The sequence below is a fragment of the Rhinopithecus roxellana genome, unplaced genomic scaffold (genome assembly GCF_007565055.1).
Source record: "Rhinopithecus roxellana isolate Shanxi Qingling unplaced genomic scaffold, ASM756505v1 contig4579, whole genome shotgun sequence".
NCBI lineage: Eukaryota > Metazoa > Chordata > Mammalia > Primates > Cercopithecidae > Rhinopithecus > Rhinopithecus roxellana.
The window spans coordinates 1-13274 of NW_022143387.1; the positions used below are offsets into that span (position 1 = coordinate 1).

The 13274-nt window shown below is 40.8% G+C and overlaps 2 protein-coding genes and 1 pseudogene across 3 annotated transcripts; 2 read left to right on the forward strand and 1 right to left on the reverse strand.

Annotated features, from left to right (window-relative positions):
- Window positions 1–1811: 1811 nt before the first annotated feature.
- On the reverse strand, window positions 1812–2620 carry LOC115896045 (ETS-related transcription factor Elf-1-like). The gene has a single exon (XM_030926514.1). It carries the CDS (start codon window positions 2448–2450, stop codon window positions 2019–2021), a length of 432 nt encoding a protein of 143 aa, XP_030782374.1. The 5' UTR covers window positions 2451–2620; the 3' UTR covers window positions 1812–2018.
- A 1034-nt stretch (window positions 2621–3654) lies between these two features.
- On the forward strand, window positions 3655–4756 carry LOC115896043 (ETS-related transcription factor Elf-1-like). The gene has a single exon (XM_030926513.1). It carries the CDS (start codon window positions 4099–4101, stop codon window positions 4528–4530), a length of 432 nt encoding a protein of 143 aa, XP_030782373.1. The 5' UTR covers window positions 3655–4098; the 3' UTR covers window positions 4531–4756.
- Window positions 4757–4999: 243 nt separating this feature from the next.
- On the forward strand, window positions 5000–6843 carry LOC115896046 (annotated as a pseudogene). The gene has a single exon (XR_004056055.1). The product of XR_004056055.1 is annotated as an SRA stem-loop-interacting RNA-binding protein, mitochondrial-like (transcript).
- Window positions 6844–13274: the final 6431 nt, after the last annotated feature.

The window sequence follows — 13274 nt, forward strand, 5'->3', positions numbered from 1 at the left end:
CTGAAGTTGTTCTTCTGAAGAAAACTGAACCGAACCCAAACCTCTGTGAAAGCCAGTCCCCTGTCAAAAGGTACAATACACCTTTTTACATGGCCAAACTGTGCAAAGTATTCTTTCAGCTGACTCGACGCCGCAGTCCAAGGAATTTTTCTCACAAAAGCAACCGGCCAATCGATATTTCTACGGAGCGCCACAGCACCTCTCGCTGCTGAGGCCACCATCTTTAGATTAAAGGGAGTAATGCTAATGTTCTAGCAATATTCTTTGTACACTTATTCTTTAAGAAACTTTTGCCTGAAAACAGAAACACTGAGAATTTTTATATGATTTATTTAATAATAAACCAATTAAAGATACAAAATTGTTTAGAGGATTCCAAAATTTAAATTTTTGTTTAAATACAAATTCACTCTGTAATATGAAAACATAACATTAGACCTCTAAACATAATGATTTCATCTACAAAAATTTCTGTTATACTAGAAAATTTGCAGAAGACAATTTTTTTGTGACATTAAATGTACATTATTTACAGTTGAAAAAGTAATCTAAAAACATTTCATTTCAGAAACTTGGATATATATGTTATCTTTGTATGCAACCCCCCAAGTCCACCCCCAATAAAAAATGATCCTAAATATAAAGCAATTACGCTTTTATAACTGACTACTCAGCCAGATTAGCCCAAGGCTCAAGTTGCTTTCTTGGCCCTTAAGAAAGAGTCTTGACTCTCTCAAAATAGCAGTATTCTGTTTAGCACTTAGCAAGACAAGTTTACTAATGGACCGCAAAGCACAGTGGCCTCAAGAGTTAGTAAACAAATTCTTTAGGAAGAATTTATGGCAGATCTTACCCATAACAGATGAATAAATTTTGTTGGGTCACTTATTTCTCTGCAACATTTCAGCTATTCTTACATTAGGAAATAACCTGATAATGATTTAATTGACATAACTTGAAAATACAGGTATTATAATTAAAAAGATTAGAACTAGAAGAGACAGTGGTAATCATCTAGTCTAGTCCAACACATCTCTTCCTTTTATGAGAAGAACTAAAGCCCAAAGAGGTCAAGATTACATAGCGAGTTAGTGGGAGTGCCCTTCTTAGTCAGGCTGATGCTTTTATACTATCCTGCTTCTGAAACAGGGTCAGCCACACCACCAGCACCTCCAATTTTTCATGTTATTTTACATATTCATAGTTCTATATTATATAGTACAGCCAACTAAAGTCAATCTAAGAGACACCATAATTTAACAAAGCATAAAATATGTTTTTTGCATTTGAAAGAGTCAAGACTTAACTTATACAAGTGGAATGAAAATAGTTCCTATATAAATTTCCTGTTGCCTTCTATTTAAGTTCTGTATTTACAAAAGAATCAGAAAATCTAATACAATGTAAAATTAGAAAAGAAACTTTAAAAATGCTTATGATATAGCAACTGAAAAAAAAAAAATCTCAAAAGAATGTCTTCATAGTGTAAAATGCCTGTTCCTTCACGACTGAATTCTGAAACATTTAGATAACAAAGAGAAACAGTTGAGTTTTCCTCCCTCATCTAACAAAATCAAAATTAACTCTATCTTTAACAATTACAAAACTAGAGGCCGGGCGCGGTGGCTCAAGCCTGTAATCCCAGCACTTTGGGAGGCCGAGACGGGCGGATCACGAGGTCAGAAGATCGAAACCATCCTGGCTAACACGGTGAAACCCCGTCTCTACTAAAAAATACAAAAATCTAGCCGGGCGAGGTGGCGGGTGCCTGTAGTCCCAGCTACTCCGGAGGCTGAGGCAGGAGAATGGCGTGAACCCGGGAGGCGGAGTTTGCAGTGAGCTGAGATCCGGCCACTGCACTCCAGCCTGGGCGACAGAGCGAGACTCCGTCTCAAAAAAAAAAACAATTACAAAATTAGAAACCTCCTTAGACTTTATCTTAGAATCAATCAATCAGTTTGCATATAATTGAAAATGTTCAATTAACAAACAATCATCCATAAGCTTTGGTATATTAACTAAAAAGAGTTGGGTTCCAGCAGTTCGTTTTGTTTCATAGCTACCTGAGAAGTAAATCCATTGGAACTGGACACCACCATCACATACGGCTGTGGCTGCTGCTCCGTTTTCTCAGTGTTCTCTTTCAAATGATCTTCAGATTCCTTTTTCTCTACTTCTTGTGTAAGAGTTTTTGTTTCTTGAGTTTTGATAACTGAAGTGATTACAGTGCCAGGTGGGTGAGCAACCAGCTGTGAACTGCGAGGAGAAAAGGTCACCACAGGTGCAGTAGCATTGAAGGATGGAGAGGAAGCCACACTGACGGTTCCATTGCAAATGGTCTGAACATTGCTAGTAAGGACCTGCTGAACCTGGGCAGGGCCCAAGACAATTGAAGGAGGAGAGCCTGCCTTTTGTGACTGTAGCATGACATTTTCTTTCAGTACTGTCATGGGCTGTGATGATGGAATGGCTTGCAAAATAAACTTCTGAGATCCAGTACCTGCCGATGGATCTGTGCTGGCTATAACTGTTGTGAGTGGCACTGTTTGGAGTGTTACTGTATGCAACTGCTGATTCCTAGGAGACACAACCACTGGAACTTGGGTTGGAGCCTGTATAGTCCTATTGATGATGAAATTAAAGTGAGACAATTAGCATATTCTACATCATTTAAAACTTTAATACTTGACAAGTCATTTTACAAAATACCAGTTGTAGGTTTCAAAATGCTACTTCCCATATTTTCAACACAGCATGACCAATCTCATGCCAGACTTTGTATTAAACACTACATACAGAGATGCCTAACACAAAACTCTCAGGCCATTAACTATGATACCATCTGCTGAGTGCTATGGACGAAAGGTCTGTACATAGAGTCACATTAACACAAATGAGGAGCTAATTTTGTTGGGGAAGGAGGAGGATGTTAAAATGCTTAGCAAGGGCTGGGCGTGGTGGCTCATGCCTGTAATCCCAGCACTTTGGGAGGCCAAGGCGGGTGGATCACGAGGTCAGGAAATCGAGACCATCCTGGCTACATGGTGAAACCCCATCTCTACTAAAAATACAAAAAAATTAGCCGGGTGTGGTGGTGGGTACCTGTAGTCCCAGCTACTTGGGAGGCTGAGGCAGGAGAATGGCATGAACCTGGGAGGCGGAGCTTACAGTGAGTGGAGTTTGCGCCACTGAACTCCAGCCTGGGCAACACAGCGAGACCCTGTCTTTAAAAAAAAAAACCGCTTAGCAAGAGGTTTGCTTGAGCTTCTTAAAATTAGGAATTTAAAAGCAAATCTGTTTGATTCATTCCTGCTATTTTTTTTGAGATGGAGTTTCACTCTTGTTGCCCAGGCTAGAGTACAGTGGCGTGATCTTGGTTCACTGTAACCTTCAACTGCTGGGTTCAAGCCATTCTCCTGTCAGCCTCCCGAGTAGCTGGGATTATAGTCATGTACTACCACGCCCGGCTAATTTTTGTATTTTAATTGAGACTGGGTTTCTATGTTGGTCAGGCTGGTCTCGAAGTCCTGACCTCAGCTGATCCACCCGCCTTGGCCTCCCAAAGTGCTGGGATTACAGGCATGAGCCACCACGCCCAGCCCTTGCTAAGCATTTTAAATCCTCCTCCTTCCCCAACAAAATTAGCTCCTCATTTGTGTTAATGTGACTCTATGTACAGACCTTTCGTCCATAGCACTCAGCAGATGGTATCATAGTTAATGGCCTGAGAGTTTTGTGTTAGGCATCTCTGTATGTAGTGTTTAATACAAAGTCTGGCATGAGATTGGTCATGCTGTGTTGAAAATATGGGAAGTAGCATTTTGAAACCTACAACTGGTATTTTGTAAAATGACTTGTCAAGTATTAAAGTTTTAAATGATGTAGAATATGCTAATTGTCTCACTTTAATTTCATCATCTCAATAGGACTATACAGGCTCCAACCCAAGTTCCAGTGGTTGTGTCTCCTAGGAATCAGCAGTTGCATACAGTAACACTCCAAACAGTGCCACTCACAACAGTTATAGCCAGCACAGATCCATCGGCAGGTACTGGATCTCAGAAGTTTATTTTGCAAGCCATTCCATCATCACAGCCCATGACAGTACTGAAAGAAAATGTCATGCTACAGTCACAAAAGGCAGGCTCTCCTCCTTCAATTGTCTTGGGCCCTGCCCAGGTTCAGCAGGTCCTTACTAGCAATGTTCAGACCATTTGCAATGGAACCGTCAGTGTGGCTTCCTCTCCATCCTTCAATGCTACTGCACCTGTGGTGACCTTTTCTCCTCGCAGTTCACAGCTGGTTGCTCACCCACCTGGCACTGTAATCACTTCAGTTATCAAAACTCAAGAAACAAAAACTCTTACACAAGAAGTAGAGAAAAAGGAATCTGAAGATCATTTGAAAGAGAACACTGAGAAAACGGAGCAGCAGCCACAGCCGTATGTGATGGTGGTGTCCAGTTCCAATGGATTTACTTCTCAGGTAGCTATGAAACAAAACGAACTGCTGGAACCCAACTCTTTTTAGTTAATATACCAAAGCTTATGGATGATTGTTTGTTAATTGAACATTTTCAATTATATGCAAACTGATTGATTGATTCTAAGATAAAGTCTAAGGAGGTTTCTAATTTTGTAATTGTTTTTTTTTTTTGAGACGGAGTCTCGCTCTGTCGCCCAGGCTGGAGTGCAGTGGCCGGATCTCAGCTCACTGCAAACTCCGCCTCCCGGGTTCACGCCATTCTCCTGCCTCAGCCTCCGGAGTAGCTGGGACTACAGGCACCCGCCACCTCGCCCGGCTAGATTTTTGTATTTTTTAGTAGAGACGGGGTTTCACCGTGTTAGCCAGGATGGTTTCGATCTTCTGACCTCGTGATCCGCCCGTCTCGGCCTCCCAAAGTGCTGGGATTACAGGCTTGAGCCACCGCGCCCGGCCTCTAGTTTTGTAATTGTTAAAGATAGAGTTAATTTTGATTTTGTTAGATGAGGGAGGAAACTCAACTGTTTCTCTTTGTTATCTAAATGTTTCAGAATTCAGTCGTGAAGGAACAGGCATTTTACACTATGAAGACATTCTTTTGAGATTTTTTTTTTTTCAGTTGCTATATCATAAGCATTTTTAAAGTTTCTTTTCTAATTTTACATTGTATTAGATTTTCTGATTCTTTTGTAAATACAGAACTTAAATAGAAGGCAACAGGAAATTTATATAGGAACTATTTTCATTCCACTTGTATAAGTTAAGTCTTGACTCTTTCAAATGCAAAAAACATATTTTATGCTTTGTTAAAATTATGGTGTCTCTTAGATTGACTTTAGTTGGCTGTACTATATAATATAGAACTATGAATATGTAAAATAACATGAAAAATTGGAGGTGCTGGTGGTGTGGCTGACCCTGTTTCAGAAGCAGGATAGTATAAAAGCATCAGCCTGACTAAGAAGGGCACTCCCACTAACTCGCTATGTAATCTTGACCTCTTTGGGCTTTAGTTCTTCTCATAAAAGGAAGAGATGTGTTGGACTAGACTAGATGATTACCACTGTCTCTTCTAGTTCTAATCTTTTTAATTATAATACCTGTATTTTCAAGTTATGTCAATTAAATCATTATCAGGTTATTTCCTAATGTAAGAATAGCTGAAATGTTGCAGAGAAATAAGTGACCCAACAAAATTTATTCATCTGTTATGGGTAAGATCTGCCATAAATTCTTCCTAAAGAATTGTTTACTAACTCTTGAGGCCACTGTGCTTTGCGGTCCATTAGTAAACTTGTCTTGCTAAGTGCTAAACAGAATACTGCTATTTTGAGAGAGTCAAGACTCTTTCTTAAGGGCCAAGAAAGCAACTTGAGCCTTGGGCTAATCTGGCTGAGTAGTCAGTTATAAAAGCGTAATTGCTTTATATTTAGGATCATTTTTTATTGGGGGTGGACTTGGGGGGTTGCATACAAAGATAACATATATATCCAAGTTTCTGAAATGAAATGTTTTTAGATTACTTTTTCAACTGTAAATAATGTACATTTAATGTCACAAAAAAATTGTCTTCTGCAAATTTTCTAGTATAACAGAAATTTTTGTAGATGAAATCATTATGTTTAGAGGTCTAATGTTATGTTTTCATATTACAGAGTGAATTTGTATTTAAACAAAAATTTAAATTTTGGAATCCTCTAAACAATTTTGTATCTTTAATTGGTTTATTATTAAATAAATCATATAAAAATTCTCAGTGTTTCTGTTTTCAGGCAAAAGTTTCTTAAAGAATAAGTGTACAAAGAATATTGCTAGAACATTAGCATTACTCCCTTTAATCTAAAGATGGTGGCCTCAGCAGCGAGAGGTGCTGTGGCGCTCCGTAGAAATATCGATTGGCCGGTTGCTTTTGTGAGAAAAATTCCTTGGACTGCGGCGTCGAGTCAGCTGAAAGAATACTTTGCACAGTTTGGCCATGTAAAAAGGTGTATTGTACCTTTTGACAGGGGACTGGCTTTCACAGAGGTTTGGGTTCGGTTCAGTTTTCTTCAGAAGAACAACTTCAGAATGCACTACAACAGGAATATCATATTATAGATGGAGTAAAGGTCCAGGTTCAAGCTAAAAGGCCAAAAGTTCTGCAAACATCTGATGATGAAGAGAAAGATTTTTGAGACCGCAGCCTATTAATAAAGTTAACATAACTGAGAAAAAAAAAAAAAGAACATTAGCATTACTTAATGTTTATAAATAAACAAACTCCATTACTCAGAATTGCAGGATATCATCCTTTCACTTTTCCTTTATAGCAGGCCAAATGACAGTTTCTAAACATCACACAATGGATTACCAAGTTGTAAAAATTAGACAACAATGAAATATTCCCAGCAATATATTAAACACACTTTTGTTTCGTTTTGTTTTGTTTTTGAGACAGAGTCAGCTCTGTCGCCCAGGCTGGAGAATAGTGACGTGATCGCGGCTCACTGCAACCTCCACCTCCCAGGTTCTAGCTATACTCCTGCCGTAGCCTCGCAAGTAGCTGGGATTACAGGTGCCCTCCACCACATCCAGCTAATTTTTTGTATTTTTAGTAGATACGGGGTTTCACCATCTTGGCCAGGCTGGTCTTGAACTCCTGATCTCAGGTGATCTGCTCGCCTTGGCCTCCCAAAGTGCTGGGATTATAGGTGTAAGCCACCACGCCCCACCTAAACACACTTTTGAAAGTAAGTTTTCTACTTAGAAACTAGGTCAGTTAATAGTTAAACTTGGAAAACATCGAAAAATTTTCTTATGAAGATTAAAATCTCTGTAATCCAATAAGAAGTAACTTTCACTTATTCATTTTTTCACGTTTGTGAATATTCTTCCAAAATGTGATTTTAAAGGCCGTGTAATACTATATTAGTATACCAAAATCCAGTTAAATAAAACTTTTTTAACTAGATAAGTTAGTTTTTATGGTTTTTCACCACATAGTGAATATCAGTGTCTTAGTTCATTTTCTTCGTTGCTGCTATAACATAATATCTGGGACTGGGTAATTTATAATCAACAGAAATTTATTTGCCCACAGTTCTGGAGTCTGGGAAGTCCAATATTAATGCACCAGCAGGTTTGACAGTTCTCATTCCAAACAGTGCCTGAACACTGTGCCCTCTGGAGGGAAAGAAGGCTTCATCTTCAAATGGCAAAGACAGAAAAGCAAAGAGAGCCCACTCCACTTCCAAAAGACTTTTTATTTATTTATTTATTTTTTTGAGACAGAGTTTTGCTCTTGATGCCCAGGCTGGAGTGCAATGGCGTGATCTCGGCTCACGTCAACTTCTGTCTCCTGGGTTCAAGAGATTCTCCTACCTCAGCCTCCCAAGTAGCTGCGATTACAGGCATGCACCACCATGCCCAGCTAATTTTCTATTTTTAGTAGAGGCGGGGTTTCTCCGTGTTGGTCAGGCTGGTCTCGAACTCCCAACCTTAGGTGATCTGCCCGCCTCGGCCTCCCAAAGTGCTGGGATTACAGGTGTGAGCCTTTTTATGAAGGCATTAAACCCATCCATGAAGGTGGAGCCCTCCTGGTCTAATCACTGCTTAAAGGCTCCACCTCCCAATACCTTTACTTTGGCAATTAAATTTCAACATGAGTTTTGGAGGGAACAAACATTCCAGCCGTAGCATACAGTACATAATGATTTTTTAAAAATTAAGAATCTTGCACTATTTTTGAGTCAGTTATAGGAGATACCAGATAAACTCTTTATAATAGTAGCACCATTTAAATTGTGTATTTTTTTTAAGTTTAAAAGGTATAGTATAAGAATTTTTAGAGACACTATTATTTAAGGTTATTGGAATAGTGTACAATTACCATGAACACTGAAATTTTAAAGATAGGAAAAGAAGTCTGGATGCGGTGGCTGTCGCCTGTCATCTCAGCACTTTGGGGGAGGCCAAGGTGGGAGGATCACTTGAGCCCAGGAGTTTTAAGACCAGCCTGGGCAACATAGTGAGATGTCATCTCTACAAAAATTCAAAAAATTAGCCAGGTGTAGTGATGCACTCCTGTGGTCCCAGCTACTTGGGAGGCCAAGGCAGGAGGATCACTTGAGGCAGGGAGATGGAGGCTGCGGTGAGCCATGATCATGCCACTGCACTCCAGCTTAGGTGACAGAGGGAGACCCTGTGTTCAAAAAAAAGGAGAAGAAAGTCATGTAGTAAGAACCTTAAAACTTTAAAAGCTTAGTCTTTTGGCCTTAACTAAGTATCAGCTACTAAGGAACCTGTGTTTCCCCCATTAGAATGTCTTATGTATCCATATATTCCTTTTTTGTATCTATAGTTACCATCCTAGTTGTAGTCTTTTCTATGTTATTCTTGCCACAGTTTATTCACTTAAACAATATATGAGTGTGTATTTTGTGGCAGGCAATATTCTCTGTGCTGGAGATAGGTCAGTGAACAAAACAGACAATAGCCTCCCAAGTGACTTCCTGCTTGTGAACTCTTAGTTCGTCAACATGAACTGTTTTTATTCACACTTCTAACACTAAAAACTTGGAATTTTTTCACACCCACTCCCAGTTCTGATACCAACTGGGTGTCTTTGTCCTACAATTCAGTTCAATTCTGACCCTAACCACTTGGAGTTAGCACAGACCCCACAGGTTAAGGGGCTTAGTCTCTCAAAACTGCCCCTCCTTCCGATGCCCATTGCAAGTCCCAGGTTTCCACTTGTACTTCTGACCAGCTGGCTATAAATCAGGGGTTCCCATGACCCCCCCTGCTTAGGTTGGATAATTTACTAAAAGAGCACACAAAACTCAGGGAGCCAGTTTACTGGTTTACATTTATGTCAGTTTATTATAAAAAATACAACTCATGAACAGCCAAATGAAAGAGATGCATAAAGCAATGAATGGGAGGAAGTGAACAGAGCTGCTCTCCCGTCTCATGGTGTGCCATCTACCTAGCACCTCAAAGTGTTTACCAACCTAGATGTTCTCCAGACACCAACATTTTAAGAGTTTTTTAATGAAGCTTTTATTACATAGGCATGCCTGATTAAATCACTGGCCATTGGTGATTGAACACAATTGCTACACCCTTTCCCCTCCCAGGGGATGGGACTGAAAGTTCCAACTCTAATTACATGGTTGGTTCCTCTGGAAATCATTTCCCATCCTGAAACTATCTGGGACCCATGAAGTGTCCACCTTATTAGCATAAACTCAGGTATGGTTGAAAGGGGCTTGTTAGAAATAACAAAATATGCTCTTACCCTTCTAAATGCCAAGGGTTTCAGAAGCTAGGGTGTCGGGAACTAGGGATAAAAGCCAAATAAGATGTTTTCATTGTATCACAATCATGCACCTACTTACAGAATAGTCTTTCTAAAATATCCCTTGGCAGTTTGGGCAACATAGTGAGAGCCCATCTCCAGAAAAAGTAAAAATATTCACAGTGCATGCTGGCAAGAGCCTGTAGTCCCAGCTCTTCAGGAGGCTGAAGTGAGAGATCTCTTGAGCCTGGGAGGCTGAGGCTGCCGTGAGCTGTGATTACAGCACTGCACTCCAGCCTGGGTGACAGAATGAGACCCTGTCTCAAAAAAATCAAATAAAAATATCCCTCGGGAATGCATAATGTTCATATATGGAAACCCTCAATACCTTTCTACTTGTAGGGTGAAGTCCAAAATCCTTAGCTTAACATTCAAATTCCTCCATCAAACTGGGTTCTTAGGCCAACTATTTCAGTGTCACCCTTTTTTTTTCCCTTTGAGACAGTGTCTCGCTCTGTCACTAAGTCTGGAGTGCAGTGGCACAATCTTGGCTTACTGCAATCACCGCCTCCTGGGGCTCAAGCGATCCTCAGCCTCCTGAGTAGCTGGGACCACAGGTGCGTACAGTGCCAGGCTAATTTTTCTTGTATTTTTGTAGAAAGGGTTTTTTGCCATGTTGCCTAGGCTGGTCTCCAACTCCTGGGCTCAAGGGATCTGCCCCCCCCTTAGCCTCCCAAAGTGCTGAGATTACAGGAGTGAGCCCTTGTACCCTGCCGATGTTTTCCTTAAAATGCAAATTTTTGGTTCCACTCCATACTTACTGAATTTGCATCTCATGGGAAAGCTGTACAATTTGCATTTTTTTTTTTTTTTTTTGAGACAGTCTCGTTCTGTCGCCCAGGCTGGAGTGCAGTGGCACAATCTCAGCTCACTGCAACCTCCGCCTCCCGGGTTCAAGCAATTTTCCTGTCTCAGTCTCCCAAGTAGCTGGGACTACAGGTGCCTGCCACCATGCCCTGCTGATTTTTGTATTTTTAGTAGAGACGGGGTTTCACCATATTGGTCAGGCTGGTCTTGAACTCCTGACCTCAGGTGATCCACTCGCCTTGGCCTCCCAAAGTGCTGGGATTACAGGTGTGAGTCACCGTGCCCAGCACAGTTTGCATGTTTAACTAGTATTGTATATTCCTTGCTACACAGAGTAGCCCTAAATTAGCACCAACATCATCTGGAAACATTTTAGAAATACAGAACTCCAGGCCCTGCTCCAGATCTAATGAATCAGAATAATATAGACATTCAAGTTTGAAAAGTACTAGGTAATCTTAATGTACTCTTGGAAGTTTAAGAACCACTGATCTAGCCCCAACCTATTCTTTTAAGCTTATCCCGTGATGTTGCTCTACATTTATTCTTTCAACCAACACCTATTGGGTCAAGTATGGCTTTACATAGTCATGGAACTCGTTGTACAAAGTTGAAAAAGCATAATGTCCACCCTCCAGAGACACACTGGGATTAATGAATGAAGCGGCATACTGCTGCGTGTGACCAGCCAGTGGCTCTCACCATCCACTTAGAATAAAGGGATCAATATTTGGGGCACACCCATAACCCATTCATGGTACATTCGTTAGGGAGATCTCCCTTATGTGCTAGTATTTCTTAAGGTTTCATTCTTGGCTCTCTTCCCACTGCACATGCTTCTTTGACAATCTCATCCACTTCTATGGCTCAGTCACTATATGATGTCTTGACTCTCTCTAGCCCTAACAAAACCTAGTCACCAACTCCTGAACAGGACATGGCTGTCTGTACTAGGCCTCTCCACACCAAATCATTGACTCAACATTGTTTATTAAGGAAGGACCTGGGATACTACTGTCACTGTCCTTAACCTATAAACTTACTGCCTTCTTCACTTTCCATTTATGCTTTAACCCTCTGTAGTATTGCATTTGCCTTAGTACCCTGAAATTATTGTTACAGAGGTCACTAAGAGTAACCAATCTCTATATTGCCGAATTCCATCCTTCCTTCCATTCCTGGACCTCTCCAGCAATTGATAACCTTTTGTAACTCACTTTTCCTTTAAACTCTCTATTGCCTTCAGTTTTGCCCAATCTGAAGTGCTCACCTCCCCTATCGTTCTGCTTCTGTAATATTTCCCCATTTTACCATGTGAATAATAATTTCCTAATGTTCCCCTTGGGTTGTTCCAGAAACTTTTTCAAAGATTGGAGTTCCTCCAAGTTTTATCTAAAGGTCACTGTTCTTATTTTCTGTTTTCACCTTATCCCTTTCCAATCTGTTCTCCCCAGTGCAATAGGAGCGTCAATTTAATTATGTGAGTCCTTCGGTGGTTCTTTAATCTCAGACGGAGTTGAGGCCCTGTGTGGTCTCACCTTTTCTTTATCTCACCAGCCTGATCATCAAGTTCTACTCTCCAAGACGTCACATCGATTAGAAGAAGGATGCTTTCAATTGCAAGAAACAAACAGAAAAACCCAACTCAAAATTATTAAATAATACAAAACAAAAGTCTGCAGTTTGGAGGCGTCTGGGTTGGTTAATTCAGGAGCTCAGTGGTAACATCGAGGTACCAGGTTTCTCCCCTTCTGCTTTCACTTTCCTTGGGATATCAATTTGGTCTTCCAGGATGGCTCTTGCTAAAGGTAGCTGCAGTAGTTTATTCTGTATTTCTGTTTATCAATAAGGAGACCTTTCCTGGAAGCCCTGAGCAGACATCTCACACATGGCTCATTGACTAGATGAGTCATACCCCTTCCTAAACCATACTGTTGGCCAACCATGTGGGATTACCACAAATCACTTGGTCATGTGCTGGAGAATCAAAATTGGCGCTCAACAGCAAGGAAGAAGGGAGGAATGAGTATCCTACTGTTATGTATGTAAGTCCATCTTCCTACACATACACTAAAACATGCTCATGTTTGTATGAAAAATGTATTTATTTCCCAAAGAGAATCAGCCAGAGTGTCATCTGGATACTCTTATCCAGCTTCATGTCTAAGATCTCTGGTATGATATGCAGCCTTCTTTGTCAACTGGCGGCTGTGGCTCCCTGGTGTTGTCCTCAACAGCCACATCTGATATGAGCACTGGGAAGAATACTCTTATCTAAAGGCTGCTCCCCTTCCCCTTGCCCTTCCCCTTCCCTTCTTTCTTTATTATTTTTTGAGACAGAGTTTTGCTCTGTTGCCCAGCCTGGACTGCAGTGGCACCATCTCAGCCCACTGCAACCTCCACCTCCTAGGTTCAAGCGATTCTCCTGCCTTAGCCTCCCGAGTAGCTGAGAAGACAGGTGCACGCCACCACGCCCGGCTAATTTTTGTATTTTCAGTAGGGACAGGGTTTCACCATATTGGCCAGGCTGGTCTCAAACCTCTGACCTCAGGTGGTCCACACACCTCAGCCTCCCAAGGTGCTGTGATTACAGGCTTAAGTCACTAAGATACTTAGAGTATCTCTTTTCTTTTCTTTTTTTCTTTTA